Source organism: Anser cygnoides, chromosome 1 (assembly GCF_040182565.1).
Source record: "Anser cygnoides isolate HZ-2024a breed goose chromosome 1, Taihu_goose_T2T_genome, whole genome shotgun sequence".
NCBI classification, from domain to species: domain Eukaryota; kingdom Metazoa; phylum Chordata; class Aves; order Anseriformes; family Anatidae; genus Anser; species Anser cygnoides.
Window position 1 is genome coordinate 146434687 of NC_089873.1, and position 18526 is coordinate 146453212.

General features: G+C 43.0%; 2 protein-coding genes across 3 annotated transcripts in view; one reads left to right on the forward strand and one right to left on the reverse strand.

Annotated features, from left to right (window-relative positions):
* Positions 1–18304, reverse strand: part of LOC125184516 (tumor necrosis factor receptor superfamily member EDAR) — a 61553-nt gene extending 43249 nt beyond the window's left edge. The window contains exon 1 of the mRNA XM_066990476.1: positions 18169–18304. The gene's annotated coding sequence lies outside the window, so the exon portion shown is untranslated. The remainder of the gene's footprint in view (positions 1–18168) is intronic.
* LOC136789694 (uncharacterized) overlaps positions 1–18526 on the forward strand; it is a 33392-nt gene that overhangs the window by 6902 nt on the left and 7964 nt on the right. For both annotated transcript variants that reach the window (XM_066990468.1, XM_066990469.1), the window contains exons 2-6: positions 836–907; positions 1290–1394; positions 14502–14568; positions 17224–17344; positions 18192–18341. In XM_066990468.1, coding sequence (XP_066846569.1) covers positions 836–907; positions 1290–1394; positions 14502–14568; positions 17224–17344; positions 18192–18341 — 515 coding nt within the window. The remainder of the gene's footprint in view (positions 1–835; positions 908–1289; positions 1395–14501; positions 14569–17223; positions 17345–18191; positions 18342–18526) is intronic.

The window sequence follows — 18526 nt, forward strand, 5'->3', positions numbered from 1 at the left end:
TAGCACATCTCCTAAAGGCCCGAAAGAACTCTGATGGACGCTATGTAACTGCTATGGGCCAGGTAGTAATACCCCCCTTGGTGATGCGAGAAATACTTCAGACAAGACATAATGAGTGTCACTGGGGTGCAGAGGCAATGGTAACATTTTAAAACGTAGCATTATCTCTACACATATGTTAACAATGGCAAAATCAGTAATGTCAAAGTGTGAGATTTGTCTGAAAAATAATCCAGTAGCAAGAAAACATGCTGAAATGGGAAGAGTTAGAGTAGGAATAGAACCAGGAGATTACTGGCAAGTTGATTTTGTAGAATTACCTAGGACTAGGGGATGTAGGTATTTGTTAGTAGGGGTTGACACCTTTTTCAGATGGCCAGAAGCCCTTCCCTGTCGCACCAATCAAGCTAAAGAGACAGTAAAATGGTTATATAGCGGAAAACCATTCCGAGGTTTGGGGTACCATTAGGAATATCCTCGGATAGGGGGCCGCACTTTGTTTCATCTGTGGTTAAAGACGTAAGTCGGCTATTAGGAATTTCTTGGAATTTACATACCGCATGGAGACCCCAATCTAGTGGACAGGTAGAAAGGATGAACCAAACTCTAAAGGGACAGATCAGTAAAATCTGCCAGGAAGCCAAAATACAATGGCCACAAGCTTTGCCTATAGCTTTACTGAGAATAAGGATAAAGCCAAGGAGTGGAATGTCAGTAAGCCCATACGAGATTACGTATGGAAAGCCTTATGAATCCCCAGAACCAAATCCTAATATGCATATAACAGGGAGCCAGGATGTTTATAATTATATATTGTCTCTTGGTAAAACTTTAGCTCAACTTCGAAGTGTTCTGGTGTGGAACCGACCGTTGGCACTGGAAAATCCTGTCCACGACATTCAGCCAGGTGACCAAGTGTACATTAAAAACTGGAATGAAGAACCCCTGAGAGAACGGTGGGCCGGACCTTATCAAGTATTATTGACTAGTTTTAAAGGTAGAAGGGGTGGATGCTTGGATTCATTATACTCGGGTGAAAAAGGTTCCCGAATTTTGGTCAGTGCGAGCAATCGGAGATATAAAACTACAGATGAAGCGCGTATAACCATACAATGTTGGGGTTCTTAACAACAGTAACGATAACAGTAATTGTTTTGTGTAAATACCTTGTAATTGAGTTCCTAGAAATACCAGAAAAATATAAGAAAGAGGAAATATTCAAAGGAGAAAATGTTACTTTGGAATGTGGAATGCACAACGATAAACCAATAACAATTAGCTCTCTACAGGTGGTCTGGGAAAAAATAAGTGACTCCGGACAGAGCCAGGAAATATACGTAGACACAACCAGGGACAATACAGGATTGAAGGCTGGATGGAAGGGGAAGGCATACGTAAGTAAAACCATAGAATTGGGCCAACAACTGAGAGGAGCTACCACCTGAACCCTGTTTAGTGTTACTAAAGTCAACAAAGGAAACTACCGGTGCATGGTAACACATGAAAATAGCACAGATTACGGGATAAGAGAAATATTGGTATATCCGAAATTGGATAAAGGAATATTGGTAGCCCACGGAAAAGGATCTAGAAGAAAAAGAGAGGGCCAGGTACCATGGACACAAGTGGTACAGATCCCACACAGGCAACCATCAGAGAATTTACTGGTAGGATTGATTAAAGATTTTGCCATAATGAAAGGAACTGATAGAATTACTGCTTGTTTGCCCATTCCAAAAGCAACAGGGGACCCGCTTGAGTGGGGTATAACCACCTGCCACTGCCCCAAGTAAAAGGAAATGAAACAATTCAATGTAAAGAAGTGAAAGTTCTAGAGAGGATAAATGTTACACAATACTATAGGAAACTGAGCCCCCCAACATCAAGGTCTGAATGTGAAAAGAAGAAGAACTACCATTTCATAATGATAGGCAGATTTAAGAATGTGGGACAGTGTTATTACGATGAACTACGTGTAGTAGAAGGAGTTAGAGAAAAGATTGTTTGGGAATGTCAAGAGAAAAATAAGCCAAAAGGAATGAAAGGGTGGGATAGTGATTGGACAGTAAGTTTATTGCAGAAATTCCAGTATGGAGGGAATACATCATGGTGTATTAAATGGCAGGGAAAGCAGAATGGAACTGATCAGTTTTATACAGTAAGCCGGGTTGACAGTAGTGGTAGACAAGAGTCAACAAAGGTAGCTTGGTGGACTTGTGAGAAGAAATATAGTTGCGACAGTAATAATGAAGATATCAAGCACTTACTTCCGGTATTGATAGCTCTTAGGGCAGGATGTGCTTGCCGAGGAATTAAGTACAATTCGGAAAGAAATAGCCAGGCTAGTCAAGTCGCAGTGGATTGTAGCTATAGTACCATACAAAGTCCAGGACAATTTGTATGGGCAGCCAGTAATGGAACTTGGACTACACACCCGCCGATAGATGGGGAAGTAAAAGAAATAACTCTAGGACTCCCTCCCCACACTGCGTCCAATATGGAAAAAGTCTCCTTTTAAGGGAAAGTTGGAAACCCTACAAATTAGTAGGGCAAAAAGAAGTTTAGAAGAAGGGGCAGATGAAGATACATGGCATGAACCCTCGGATGGAGTAAAATTCAGTTGGGCGTTAGAATCTCTATTTGCACAGGTAGCTACTTATCGAAATAGGGAAATGATTTATAAACTTACAGGACAAGTGAGTAGGCACGAGAGCCACGAAAGAAGGCTTTAGAGACCTTAATATCCAACTACAATCTACAACTAAAATGGTGCTACAAAATCGATTGGCATTAGATACACTGTTATTAAAGGAACATGGAGTATGTGGATTTCTAAAAGATCGTATTGATCATTGCTGCATCCACATTCCAAATGTGACTATTGATGTAGAACATGACATAGAACAACTGGCTCGAGTGGAACAAGATGCAGAACAGGAAGAGAAAGATATGACAGCAAGCTGGTTGGATAAAATTTTTAGTGGATGGAATATTAGTAATTGGGTTAAGTCCTTACTGGAGACAATAATTATATTGGTGATTGTAGGGGTACTAATTTGGTTAACATTTATAATGCTGAAAAGTCTGATTCTAAGGAAGACAACCTGGAACCGGACAGTGATGCAAACTATTGCTCGGTAAATGAACCACATCCTCAATATCCTCCACCGGCATCTAACAACTTTGGATTTCAGAGAAAGAATCTGAGGAACCCAGGAGGTGAAATGGAATGAAAACCGAATAGACAAGATCAGTTTCAGATCAAGTGAACCCAACCAGAAGAGCGAATGTAACATAAAGCAGAAGTGGTGGACTTATGAAATGTTGTGACAATCCTAATCTTTGTAATTTCCTTGATTCTTGATGTAATTTTCCGTGGTTATATTATTGGTGAGCACTGAGTGTAAAATATTTTAGTTAGTTAGTGAAAGCATTTGCCCTCCTCGAAAGGAGTGAAATGCTTTCAAAGGGGGGAAATGTTAGTAATAGAAGAAGAAATAATACAATATTGTTTAGTATGTTACATTTGCGATGTACTGTTACGAGGCTGCGCTTGGAAGATACAAAATATATGTGCAAGGGTAACATGAGAATGCACCAATTCATGATGAGGAGTAAGGAGGATTAAAAGAATGCTCAATTTGCAAGACATCTAGATAACTGGGGCTTCTTGGACTCTGGGAACTGGGTCAAACCAACCTTGCGGTTTGGACTGAGACCAAGGGCTCAGAGAGCATGCGTGAAAAGGAAAGGTTAAAAAGTTCAACTCTGATGAAGACATCTTACTTCATCCCGACGACCACCCGGACGACCACCAGAGAGTGATACGCAAGCGCAGAAGGACTGATAAGATAATTAGCATACGAAGCGAGGCTAGGTGGAGCTAGGAAATGAATATGCATAGATGAGTTGTGAAACCTAATGCATATGTAGTATCTTAGCAGATAAAAGAGAACTAAGAAAACAAATCGGACGAAGTTAGATTTGGGCAGGCATGCCCCTAACTTCCGGCGCCTAATAAAGCACCTTCATATAATCACTTTGTGGATTATGTGTCTTCATGAACGCTAACAGTGCTACCACACCCATATACCTGGGCTTGGGTGGGACAGGGCTCTTACCTCCTGAATAGAGCAGAAATGAAGGCCGGAGGGTGAGATGAAGCTGTGTGGAAGCAGGAATCAGGGCAAAAGTTGAGGCCCAAGGCTGGAGGAGGCATGGAGGGCAGGCATCCAGGCTGGGAGGCTTAGGCCAGAGCAGGACACCAAGGCCGGGGACAGGAGAGGAGAAAATGGAAGGCTGCAGAGCCAAGCACAGGCTGTGGTTGCCCGTTGGTAGAGTCCCACCTGCTGGCCACCCCACAGCCTGCTGTGGAGATCGCTGCCTGGTAGAACTTGGTTTATGTGACCCCACAGAATGGCACAGGGCCTGTGGGGTTGGAGGCAACCTCAGCCTCCTGTGAGCGAACCACGCAGGTCGCCAAGGCTTCAGGAAGCAGAACTGGAGCCATCCTGTGCAGAGAAGCAGGATGGAGAAAAGGATGAGTCTTAAACCATCCTTGTGATGATGTTCAAGTTCCTACTTGAAGGCACGGGAGAAGATTGCTTCATGCAGTGATGTCTGCCCTGTGGCAGCACACAAAGAGCTGCTCACGCTTCCCCCGGCAAAGCTCTGCAGCACTGTGCCAACCTCCTTGGGACGGTGACAAGAATTAAAGCGAAGAATTTACTTGAATTTACCTGGTTGCATGCCATCTCGAAGGGAGAAATACAGATACTCTGTCCTGAAGCGAGAAGCTGTGTAGCTGAGGGATACCAGCACACAGAGCAGGCACCGTAGGTGAAACACAGAAATTGCAGCAGAGCAGAGGAGGGCCTTGGGCACGTTTCATGGCAGTGTGCCTTTCTGAGCAAAGCCCTGAGCTGTACTCAGGGAGAACTGTTTGGCTGAGAGGGGCCTGCTCTGGCATATTGACTGGGGCTGCCCATGGACCTCGCTGCGGCCTTCAGAGCATCTTTGCAGTGGCATGGTTGTACCTTCTGAGAGGAGTCAGGTGCTTTTGGTTACTTGTTTCAGGCTGTAGAGAAATGTAAAGTACATATCAGACACCTTTGCTGGGACTGTAGCCCTGCCTGATGGCCTGAGCTACTTCTTGTCCCTGCCTGGGTACACTCAAACAGGTTTTGGAAAAGAGCTGAGCAGGAATAGCAGAGCTATTTAGGAACCCACTAAGCTCGGAAGAGGCAGAACTTGCTGGAAGGTTGTGCTGACTCATCAGTTCTTGGATTGTGGAGCTTGTAGAAGAGGAGGTTCTCATTGTGCTTTGTGGGTTTTTGTTTTGTTTTGGTTTGTTTTTTTCATGGCTGGACATGCAATGGATGGCTTTCTCTGAGAGCCTTGCGGCCAAGAACAGAGATTTACCTCACCACGGGTTGGACGAGCATGTCTGGGCTTTATAAGGAAGAGACTTCCGAAGCAAGAGGAGGAAGCTGAGATGACCCTCAAAGAAATGGCCTAAATAGGTGCCACATAACAGATAAACTCTGTGGCCATGGCAGGCTCTGGGCAGAGGGTACAGGCTGCTGGGAAGCAGTGCAGCAGGTCACAGAGAGGAGAAACAGTGCCTGGTTGGAGGTACGTCACTCCACTCCCCTTGCAGGCAGAAGAGAAGTGCAAGGCAGAAAACAGAGCTGGCTAAAACTAAGATAACTCTAAGAAGATTAAAAATATTTTCTTGTAATTAATGGATAATTCATGGCTATCGGGATTATAAGAAAGAAGAAGAATAGCTTACAGCTGTAAATTCAAGTATTTACTATTTTGGCATTTAAGAACTTACCATAATTGCAGCAATGAGAGGCTGAATGCTCTCCTTGGATTAAACTTGCCTGGATTCAGATGATACTGCAAACACTCCTTCAGTTCATATGGACCTTTATTGGAAAACTTGGATCATAGACGCTTACTGTTTTGGATGTTGCATCCACATCTTATGCCTTCATACATTTTATTACTAAACATGGAAAAAGCATAATTCTCACTATATTTCATTTCTATCACATCTGACAGCTGCCTAGTTTGTGTTTATGTGCATGGTATTTGTGGCCAAGTATTTTAACATGGAAATTCCTTTTCAAAGCCAGCATGGATACTTTTCCTCTGCTTCATCCCCTTATTTTTGAAGGAGTGACTGTGATGGTGAGGTAACATGATGATGATGAGTTATGTTAAAATAGCCTAGTTAAAATGATGCCCTTTCATCTTCTCGACAGTAATTTCTTTAAAGCTCTATGTACCTCTAAGACACACCTAGTATCAAAAGCACTGCAGTATAAAGCCATTAGATTTTACAAAGAATTAAACTGATGATTCTATATATCAGTACAGTAAAATGCATCCTGTCAGAAAACAAACAAGCTAACGAAATGGTGATTCTGAGATCTGTGCTTATTACAGACTTGACAGTTATCAAATAATCCAAACATGAAAAGAAAAAAAAAAAAAAAAACGGACCAGATGGGACCTCAAAAAAGTTATCTAATCTACCCTTCTGTTTCATGCTAAAACAAAATCATTCTCTGCCACACCAACAAAGGTGTATCTAACCAGGTCTCAGGAACCTCCAGTGATAGAGATTCCAGTTTGCCCTCAGCCATTTATTCCACTAGTTTCCCATTCTTGGTTTGAGGCAGCTTCTCTTCATCTCTAATCCACATCTCTCTTCCTTCACTTGAAGCTGCTGCTGTTCGTCTTATCCACTACAAAGAACACATTATTTCCTTCTGCTCTGCAGTAGTCCCCGAGGTATTTGAGTCTGGGATCACATATCAGGTTGGTCACATTTTATGGAAAACAGTCCTAAGACTGGATAATCTTGCATCATTAAGCCAAGATTTCTAGAGTACTGGTTGTTATTGCTTCTACCTAGATTTTATCCATCTTGTCCCCATTTTTCTTGAGATGAATGTCTAAAACCGAACACAGTGTTTAATGAAGGCCTTGGCCATCCTGGATGAAGCATTTCATAGGAGGGTTTATAAGGTCTTATTTACACATCCCAGGACAAGGTTGTAATGAGAATAAAGAGCCTGCAGTAAGGTAGGGATCTAGAAACTGGAAATTCTCATCTGTTAAGCTACTAGATGTTTGAGGCTGGTGAGCTCTTTGACTTGTTCTTCTCCCTCCTTCCCTGAAATTGTGGTAGCATTTCTACCAAGATGTGAGAAAATAACTTGCATTTATTTGTAAGAAATACATCAGTTTTGCAGTGCTGCTATTTATGCACCAGCAAATACATTCCTTCTGTGCCTAACAACTGCTCTGGCTTTTTTATCTTCTGGAGTAAACTCTACCAAATTTGTTGTTTGCCAATGATGCCATAGCAACATGTTCCCATTCTCCGCGTGCTCCTTGCTTTGCCAGGTTGGTGAAGGGGATGTTGAGACTGACATGGTAAGAGTGTTTTCATCTGGAGAACAAAAGCAATCTGCACCCTTAGGAAGCTGTCATCGTACCTCCTGCAGACTGCTGAGCCATGCCAGCTCAAAGCTTTTCACTGTGGTGCTGGATGAAAGCAGTGACTCCAACATCATGAGCTGCTATTTTGAGTTGGATGCTCAAGTTACTAAAAAAGATTTTTTTCTGGCAGAACATCTTTGCAATATTTCCACTACAAAAACCTGCTTTCATCCTCAAATTCTAATGTCTCGTTTTGAGGACTGAATGTATTACGGGCAAACACACTTGCCTGGCCAAGAGAGAATCCAGTTGTGAGGGCTGGCAAAAACAGTTCTGCTTTAAACAGAGCAAAGAAACCACTCTCCTTTATCCATTGGCCTCTCTAAGTACTGTGCATGCCACCTGATGGCCAACCCTGAGCTCAAAGTACTGCAGGAAGCCCTCATATACAACTTCTATTTCAGAAAAGAAAAAGAAAAAGAAAAAGAAAAAGAAAAAGAAAAAGAAAAAGAAAAAGAAAAAGAAAAAGAAAAAGAAAAAGAAAAAGAAAAAGAAAAAGAAAAAGAAAAAGAAAAAGAAAAAGAAAAAGAAAAAGAAAAAGAAAAAGAAAAAGAAAAAGAAGAAAAAGAAGAAAAAAAAAGAAAAAGAAGAAGAAAAAGAAGAAGAAAAAGAAGAAGAAAAAGAAGAAGAAAAAAAAAGAAGAAGAAAAAGAAAAAGAAAAAGAAAAAGAAAAAGAAAAAGAAAAAGAAAAAGAAAAAGAAAAAGAAAAAGAAAAAAAAAGGAAAAGGAAAAGGAAAAGGAAAAGGAAAAGGAAAAGGAAAAGGAAAAGGAAAAGGAAAAGAGGAAAAGAGGAAAAGAGGAAAGGAAGAGGAAAGGAAGAGGAAAGGAAGAGGGGAGGGGAGGGGAGGGGAGGGGGGGAGGGGAGGGGAGGGGAGGGGAGGGGAGGGGAGGGGAGGGGAGGGGAGGGGAGGGAGAGGAGAGGAGAGGAGAGGAGGGAGAGGAGAGGAGAGGAGAGGAGAGGAGAGGAGAGGAGAGGAGAGGAGAGGAGAGGAGAGGAGAGGAGAGGAGAGGAGAGGAGAGGAGAGGAGAGGAGAGGAGAGGAGAGGAGAGGAGAGGAGAGGAGAGGAGAGGAGAGGAGAGGAGAGGAGAGGAGAGGAGAGGAGAGGAGAGGAGAGGAGAGGAGAGGAGAGAGAGGAGAGAAGAGAGAGAGAGAAGAGAAGAGAAGAGAAGAGAAGAGAAGAGAAGAGAAGAGAAGAGAAGAGAAGAGAAGAGAAGAGAAGAGAAGAGAAGAGAAGAGAAGAGAAGAGAAGAGAAGAGAAGAGAAGAGAAGAGAAGAGAAGAGAAGGAAAGAAAGAAGGAAAGAAAGAGGAAAGAAAAGGAAAGAAAAGGAAAGAAAAGGAAAGAAAAGGAAAGAAAAGAGAAGGAGAAAAGAAAAAAGAAAAGAATAGAGTGGTGTGGAGTGGAGTAGAGTAGAATTAGAGTAGAGTAGAACAGAACAGAATAGAACAGGACAGAATAGTTCAGTTGGAAGGCACCTTCAGAGATCTTCTAGTCCAACTGCCCAACCACTTCAGAGCTAACCAAAGTTAAAGCACGTTATTTGAGGGCACTGTCTCCCCTGGTGCAGCTTTATGCTGTTCCCATGCATTCAGTTACAAGTTGATAGCGATTACTCCTGAAGGTATGGCTCCTCTGTATTTTGAAGACCAATAACAGAAGAAATGTATGCAAAGCTTTAATTTGATACAAATCCTAAAATTTTCCTGTTATCAAAACAATGTGACCCCTACTCAATGGAAAGGTAAGGCATTCAGAGAGAGAAATCTCTGACTTGCTGCAGATGGTGAAGCTTTAAAGGACCTCATTTTACAGGTTCCAGGGATAACAAGCCCTGAAGAGAAAAGAGGTTGACGAAGAAAATACTTGGTTTTAGCTTTTTATGTGCATTGCATTAAAAATGGATTGGAGTGTCTTTCAGGTGTATTGTTGCTTGAGTTCACTCCCAGAGAAAACAATTGCTGGAGTCAAGCATCTGCTTTGAAAGGAGTCTTCACAAACAGGTCAAAGCTTTGCTTACGCCATCACATGAACAAGCCAGAGCTAACTGGATGCTTTTGGAGAAATACAGAGGAAAAAAAGACTGCCTGCCCAGTCTGTCAGCTATTCACAGTCATAGCTGTTGGAATGGGATGACATTGTTTTGAGTTTATCCTAAATAGAAAGCTAGCACATATGCAAAGCCAGCTTTACTGCGTTGAATTCATCTGAAACAGAGGAAGGCTACACTTCGGCTGGATCAGCTCATATTAAACTACCTTATACTTGTGACACCTCCTTCAGTACCTTCTGGAGGACCTTGAGGTGTTGCTTGGAGTTAGTTATTAGGGTGATCTCCTTTCCTGAACAAGACAGATTGGGAGACCTGTCTCACAAATCAGCCTGATATATTTTACTTAGTTACATTCTAGGTTGAAAGCATGTGTGTGCTGCTTTTGCAGTGCAAGCTGGAAAAAAATTTATGTCCAGCAAAATAATGCCTCCACACCTGGTGTATAACCTACAAAGGGACAAACATTTATAGCACTGGTGTGGAAAGTGTGGGGAAGCAGAAAGCGAGCACAGATAGGGTACAAAAAGACCAGCAGCCCGAATGGGACATGACACTAACGTTGGCAGCTCTGGTGCTCCCAGGCCCTATGAGGCTCAGGAGGAGCTGGCGTTGCTGCAGGCACACAGCTCAGCATCCAGGCACCAGGAGGAGGCTAGAGGCAAGGCACTAGGGCGTGCAGTAATCCCACAGCCCTAGAGCCAAGAAAGGTAAATCAAATGGCTTTTTGAAGCACCAAGGGAAAACAAAACAAAATAAACAAATAAAAAACAACAAACCACATTGTTTATTCCTTAAAGCCTAAAATGTTGCACAAATTGGAAACAGGATAGAAAAGATTTTGCAGAATTACACTTTTTTTCACTCTTTTTTTTTTTTTTTCCCTTCCTTTTCTTTTCAAAACAGCCTTCTCTAGCTATTTATTTTGCTTGCTGTAAAGCTGGGAGGGATGTCAGCGGTGACCTTGCTTTAAATTCTTCTTTACCTAAATAAACATGCTTGTAGGATGCAGGACTCAGCTCCCTTTTTATGAAGAGATCCCTTGACCACCCTGAAATCTTTGTTGCTGCTGCTGGATTACCATGTCTTCTCACTTCCTCATATCTTATCTACCCTGCAGACTACAAATCACACAGATTTTTACCAACTGGAAATATTGTTTTGCAGCTCTATAGACATCTAACAGCAAGAGCTATGAGACCTTGCAAACCAGCTTATGGTTATCTGAAGGCCAGAGGCATACAGCATAAAATATTTTATGGTGGAGGGTTTCAGCTAAGAAAAGTTACCTTTTGCCACAGCTACTGTAGGGATAAAATTATGATTGGGATTAAGAGAATATCCGAAGACTTCTGTGTGGCTTGAACTTCAGGCCACTGTTCTGCCTCTAGTCCTCCTAGTGTCTACCACAAGATCTTGCAGTTCCTCTCCATACCAGCAAGCCTGCCTGCTGCTGTTGAAGAGATGATGGTTCAGATGATGGCTCAGAAATCTCACCCAGCCTTCCTCTATAGCGGCCTGTACTTGGCATCTTCTGAAGAAAGTGAAGGTCCATATTGTGCCAGCCCTTGCGCCTTTGGGGCTGTTTCAGCTTGGAAATCTTCGGCAGGGCCCTCTCCTCTGTCTCTGCACCCTTTAGGGTGTCCACACTTGTCCTGTGTTGCCAGCATAGCTCTCACCTAGCACTTGAGAGGTCAGTGAGATGATGGCAGTGGAAACCCTGCCATGGTTCCTGGTGGTGCTCCTTAGGGAGAAGGAGGGACAAGGGCAGAGCTTGCTCTTCTTTCACATGAGTTGGTGTAGCACTTAGGCGTGCAAGTCGGGAATGTAATGGGTGACAGCATTTTGGGGGAGAGGGAGGAACAGGAACAGCCCGAAGCAGGTAGAGGGTGGGCTTAGGTTTGCCAGTGCTCCGGAGATGGCTGACAGTGCTCTGAGATGATCTGTATCACCGTGAGGAAACAGTGACTGGAGAAGAAGGGCAGAAAGGTTATCTTCTTCCGACTGGTTTAATGCACCCTTGAACAAGATGCATGTGGAGGTGTGGCCAGGCAACGTGTTTTTCTGAGCAGGTTCCCTGTGGGTAAATGCAGGCATTGTTGGTAGACCTGCATCACTTCGTGTTTGTTCTGTGTCCCGTTTAGCTAAGCCAGTGTTTCTTGGAAATGATTTCGGGAAGTCAAATATTCTCCCCCTGCCTATCACGAGCGTTGCAGAGTTCCCCCAGTTAGTCATTAAGCTGCTTATCACATCTGCACTCAAACGCTGCCATGTGATAAGCTTTCGTGCTGGGTGCTCCACCGTGGTGGGGTGGAACTGGTCGGGCTGCACTGGAAGAAATGCAGGTGTAGGTAGGTCTGCTGCGCTGCAGGACGCGTCTGCAGTCTGCGTTCCCTACAGCCGCTGCCACGCAGTTTTGTAACCCAGCAGAGCGTGCGGTCCTGTACTTACAGCAGAACAGCCTGCTTGCATGGGCAGTTTTGGTGGCACCGTGCCCAGAGGGACAGGTTGTCCCTCTTCGCCTTGTAATTACTCAGTGGCTTTTTCTCAAGACCGTGTTATTCCTGGGTTCAGCAATTGTCCTTCCCTAGAGGTCTGTCCCACCGGGGACCGCGGGCACTTCACCTTCAGACAGCAGAAGTCAGGAGAGATGAAGCCTACCTGGAGTGCAGCTGTTTGTTTAAAGCCCTTTTGAGGCAGTAAGAGCCTCTTTCTATGCCCTTCCAGAAAAAGGCCAGCCTGCTCTGTGCTGAGGGGCGGGGAGATGAAAGGGTTTAGAGAGGTGCAGCCCACGGGGGAAGAAATACAGCAAAATCCTAATGAAGGACTCCCAAGAGTACTCCTATAATTGGGGAATCTGTATTGCTTTGTTATTGTAATTATCACTGAAATAGAAAGATGCATGACTTTTGCTTTATGAGGCCTAAATGAGAGGAGAGTTCCTTTTAGTTTTTGTTTATTTTTTTAAGTAGTTTCTAACTACCTATAGCGAGATAAAAGGAAAGTGCAGCTGCAGTGAGCTTCTCAGATTTATTTCTATTCCATTTGCACCTGGAGTGTGTTCTTAAATTGGGCTCTACCAAAAACTACCTTAGAGGAAGTGTCTTTAAAGAAGCAGGTTTTAGGCATGTCTTCCCATGTCCTAAGTTAGTAAAGATGCGGAGATCAGCTGGAGATAATGTTGTGGTGAAATGTTCTGAAATGAAACGCAGAGCTATGCAACTAACCCATGGACCTCCACCAGTTCAATGACCTTGCTTTTAAAATACATGCTGTGGGACTTGTTACGGAAGCTTAAGGCTTTCTCTAAGGGGGGAGCTGCTGGGTCATCCACAAATGCAGCACAAACGAGCCAAGAAGGTTGAAAATACAAACAACACGGAATAGTAACCAACCTGCCCAACACAAACCTGTTTGGTCTGCCCAGATCAACATGTGGTGGCTCTGAAATCCAAGCAGACCCGTGCATCTTCCATTGTACCAACTGTTTACACAAAGCTGGAAGCTTTCTGCTTTTCTTCAGTTTAAAAAGGATTATATTTGGCAGGAAGCAAGCACAATTCTGAACTAACCAATAATTTCCATTAATTTTCATTAGTCAGTCCCCTGTCTCTCAATTTAAAAACAACTACAACAACAACAAACTCCAATTAGAAGTTCATCTGTTTTAGAGTATTACATTGAAAAAAGCCTCGATAAATTGCTAGGATAGACTTCTGGAAGAGTCTGTATATATCTCATATGTCTTTCTGATCCTTGTAGGTGCAGTTCAGGTTGGGCACAGGAATTAAGTTTCTGCTCTCAAGTTTCCAGTGACTTCTAGACTATTTCATTAAATCACAACCCTGCCAATGGCTCTGTATATTGCACAAGTAATTACTATATCGTATTTGATCCTTGAAATTTCATAGTGTAAAAGGTTATTGCTGTATTTGCTATCCATGCACCAAAACTTAATTTGTGGGTAGCATTTTATGCTATTTGCTTTGTTTTGTGTTAGACTCAGTACAAAGAAGGAACTGGGGTTTTCCTGCTATCCCTCTTTCCAGTGTTTTAAACTGAGACATTGAAATCCAAACATACCTAATATTGTCTGTCTGGTTTTAACATGCTAGTTGGCATTTGTGTCTACTAATGATGTGCCTGAAGGTATCTAAACATTTCCCTTCACTTCAGGACATACTCGTCTACATGTTTTTACATATTTCTTGGTTAGGTTGCTAATGCAGTGCTGTAGAATTTTTTTTCCATAGTTTTTTTCTCTGTGAGCTTGAACTACAACTGAACTTCTTTAAGCTTTGAAAAAATTCAGCTCCAAATCCCTTTAGATCAGCTCCCAATTTCATCTAGTCAATTTAGAGAGTTTTGTTTCTTAAAATTCCCTCAAACAACCATTGTGAAGGAAAAGCATTATTTCTCTGTATGTTTGGCTGTACTGCTCCATAAATTGTGAGGATTTCTGTCCCTGGGGGTTCTTCCTCCCCCCAGACTTACTTCCTCCAGTGTGCTGGGCCATTCTTACAGGAAATGCAGAGTGGGGAAGGGATCAAATGGGTTCAGAGAAAATGCTTCCCCCCAGGAAAGGTTTTCGAAAGCTAATTTCCTGCCCAGAATCCTATCGGTTGCATCAGATTGTTGTCAGTCTGTCAAAATTCAGGCATCTGTTGTGAGGTAAAGGGGTGACAGAAAAATGCCACATGCTCTAAACAGTATTAAAGGATTAGTGTTTTATTAATGCCATGTGCTGACTAGTAGCTGACTTAAGGTGGGTGAATTTGGTGCCCGTTTCTCTAGCAGATGGTCAGGTTTGTTTTTTTGTGCAACTCCTCATCTTCTGCTACCCAGTTGCATCTGGAAACATCCTGGTATGTTACAGTATTTATGTCAAGGGCATGCTCCTAATCCCTCTAACTCTCGGCTTGTTTTCCATTTGCAGTTTGAAGGGAGGAAGTACTGTGAACATGATTTTCAAATGCTTTTCGCCCCTTGCTGCCATCAGTGTGGTAAGTTTTACGTTGAGGCAAAGTGCTTCCCACTGATCACAAATGGGAAGTCAGCGTATTGCTGGGGGAAGATGTGCAACCCTTCTGTATCTCCTCTGGGAGGTGGCCCCACACATCTGAACTTCCAGCATGAACTAGGCTTCAGAGAACCTGGGGAGCTGCTTTTCCTACAGGTCATCAATCAGTAGGTTTTTTAAAAAAGGTTTGCGTTATTTGAGTGAACAGCTAAGCTGTTGGTCCAGTGACCCAATGAACAGACCATTTCATGGTTATCTGTACCTACATGCATGTGCTTATATTCAGCCCTTCTCATGCAGCTGAAACCCTCCAGCGAGTCTGTCATCCCTTTTGACAGTTATAACCCATCCGTGTTGTCCTCCTCCATGGAAGCAGGGACAGTCTTCATCATCTACTCTTACCATCAGCTGATGAGTCAGCTGGTCCCCTTTCATATTTCTGAAACAAATTCCTTCAGCATCTGATGTCTAACCTGTGTAACGCTGAAGGCTGCCTTTTGTCAATTTGTCTGATGATGTAAATGCTTGCGTATCTGCTACGCTGTAATCAATTGCCAGGTTTTTTACCCTCTGTGTTCTCTGTGTGTGACACATTTGCTTGGGCAGGGCTGAGAAGTCATTACTGTACCATTGCTTGAGCTGGTCGGGAAGCTCTTGTTTTTCCGCGGTGCCTTGGCAAGCCGCTACAACTTCTGCTTATCTTAGTAAGGCCTTTCCCTTGTGCAGAGGGAGGGGCTGGGTGCTGGGAAAGGGGGAAGCAGATGTTCTGGAGCTTTGAATTTAAAGCTGCAGATTTGAACAAGGAGGGGAAAGGGAAGAGGAAGAAGGGGCTTAATGGTGATATCTGAGCAAACCTGAAGTATGCGGCAAACCAGAAAGTGTCTCACTTCATTCCGTCTGCAGGCAGGCCAGTCACTTCCCAAGCATGAGGACCTGTTGTATTCCTCCAGTCACTCTGCAGCCCCCTTCCTTTGTCCCCTTCCTGCTCCTCTGTGCCAGGGCTTCCCCGTCTGCATCCCTGCTTCTGGCCTGCAAAGGATTTTCGCAAACCCTCCTCTCTAACCTCTTCAAACAGAAAGTGCTGCTCTTCCTGCACGCCAGCATTGTTCACACACGGCTCCTCTCTGTTAGCACTGTTACTCGCCTTTGGTGGGCTGGGCAGAGGAGGCTTTACCTCTTCAGCACCCAGGAGCCTTTTGCAGGATACCAGAAGCTGTTCTGGTCCCAGGCAGAGGGGTATGGAGGAGCTACACCATGTATCTCCAGGGTTTCTCCTGCCCAGCTCCACATCTAAAACAGCTTCAGCTGCTCCTACCCTGGCTCCTCATAGCACCGGCTCTGTTAAAAGCTCATCAGTTTTACGGACTGACTTGTTCTGACAGATGGGTTAAAAGTAAGTGACTTTGCTGGAGGGTGTGACTGGCTGGCTGGGCTGCCTCCCAGGTCACTCTGCTCTCTTACCTACAGCGCCTTATGGGTCCTAACTGAAACTGGGCTTTTCCAGTGTTTGGATTTACTAAGGGTGGCCAAAATCAACAGGGCTGTTGTCAGCAGTGATGCCTCAAGCTTTCCTGACGTTTTTAGAGTCCATCAGGTTTTATTCTTGAAAAGCTATGACTTCATGGGAATGCCACAGAGTTGCATGCTAGACTTCCTTTCATCCACATCTGTTATCTGATGGATCGCTCCTCTTTGACAGCTGTTTGATTTGTAGGCTCTTTGGAGCCACGATTCAGCCTTCCTCAGCACCAGGAAGCTGAGCTCCCAGCACGTTTTAGGCAGAGTGCTCTGGGGCACTGCTCAGGGGCCTTGGCTACAACGTCCATGTAGGGAACAACTAAACACGTGTCCCGTGTGTGGTGGACATGGCTCCACTGCCTGTGCAGTGGAGTCACACAGTGCATGCACAACGGTAATTTTAACACTTTTTCAATGCCTTGCAGGACAGGACTCCTTGTGGTAGGTTAGAAGTTGTTGTGTGTGTTGGATTTACTGTTTAGTAAGTGCATTCTCCCACTGCATCTTTGCACTTTGACTTCATAGTTGTTGTTGTTTTTTTTTTTTCTTTTCTGTTTTTTCCAGTAGGTCCAACGCCACCCAAGCTCAGTTCGGTTGTGCTTAGAGTATAGAGCCCCTTCAAGGCTAGATTACAGACCTAGTGGAGTAGAAGCCACTACTGTGTAAATGACAATTTAAAATTGTCCTCTTCTATAAGAGGAGAAAGGCAAAGATGATAAGGAGACAAGAATGCCATATTATATAAAGAACTCTGTATATTTTGCAAGAGTTTGAGATCAGATGAGAAAAAAAAACAGATAAAGGACTGGAAAAGGATAATTGCAGAGAGAAGGTGGAAAAAGGCTTATATATAAAGAACAGAAGGTTGTCCATCAGCAAGGACATCTGCTTCTGACCCACAGCACAAAAAAAAAAAAAAAGCAAACAAAAACAACCCAAATTACAGAGTTTAGAACCAGAACTGCAACACTGAAATTATTAATATATTCTACCAGATTTGGGGGGAGGTGGGCAGTATATGAGGAGAGGATGATGATGCAATTGTAGTGATTCACTTGTGGGTTTCTTTTAACTTTGTCTAGCGTGGTATTGTAAATTCTTGTCATTGTGTTTCTTACAGGTGAGTTCATTATTGGTCGTGTTATTAAGGCTATCAACAATAGTTGGCATCCAGAATGCTTCTGCTGTGACATCTGCCAACAAGTATTGGCAGATATTGGATTTGTCAAGAATGCTGGGAGGTAGGTCTTCATCCTTCTGTTACTGCTCATGAATAAAATGAAATGAGAGGTGGGACTTAGAAGTTATGGCCCTTAAAACTTTCCAGTTGAGATGGAGTAACTGAAGTGGCTTTTATGAGAAAAAGGTCTAAGGGTGCATCACAAAATTAAGAATGAATAGCTTAAAATATGCACATAAAATCTTAACCATTTATCTACCTCAACACCAGATTACTTGTCAACACCAGGTCTCATCTGTACCCGGTGACATTTCAGGATTGGTAGGGTACATTCTGATCAGAGAGACAACATTCAGATGTAGAAGTATTGTATTTTTTTAAATCAATTTTTGTTTTTCCAACATTGGCTTCCAATTTGGGTCCAGTTCAGCACCTTATTCATTAATAAATGTTTTCAGCTCATCGGGATCCTTCACTTTTTTACCAGCTGTGATCACAAGGATGTTTTGCAAGTGGATTATATGGCCATGGACTTCATAAGTTTAATATGACATACATGGTTGTTTTTATAGAATTAGGACCTGTGTGGCCATCCAGCTTCCAAGCTAAATTTTTAAGAGTTTGAGAGTAAAATATTCAGCAGTGAGAATCTGTAGTGAACATTGTTTTCTGTGTTTTGACACAGCTTAAATTCAAACAAGTTGAAGAAATGATAGTTCTGTGGTGATTGGAAATACAGTGATAGCCCTCCTTCTTCTGCACTTGGTTTACCTACCAAAGAAATTGTTTTAAAGACTTTTTCTTCCAAAAAAGGCTGATTGAAATGAAGTTCTAATAGATGTTTGATTTATATTTTTCACGGTACTAACTGGTGCTGGTACTTACCTATGTTTTTTATGTTGTTTCAGACATCTCTGCCGTCCTTGCCATAACAGGGAAAAGGCCAGAGGCTTGGGAAAGTACATTTGCCAGAAGTGTCATGCCATTATTGACGAACAGCCTCTCATATTCAAAAATGATCCTTATCACCCTGATCACTTCAACTGTGCAAACTGCGGGTAACTTGAGTTCTGCAAAGGAAGACAAGAAAATGCTGTTTTTATTTGCTTCTTCCGTTTACATTTTAAAGTGAAATCCAGTACTGTTAAACAGTCAAAAGGGAGAGCTTTGGGTTGCATTGTAGCCAGATGTGTGTCTGGTTATCGCTTTTGGGACGGTGGAGTTAGATATTTAGTTCAAACAA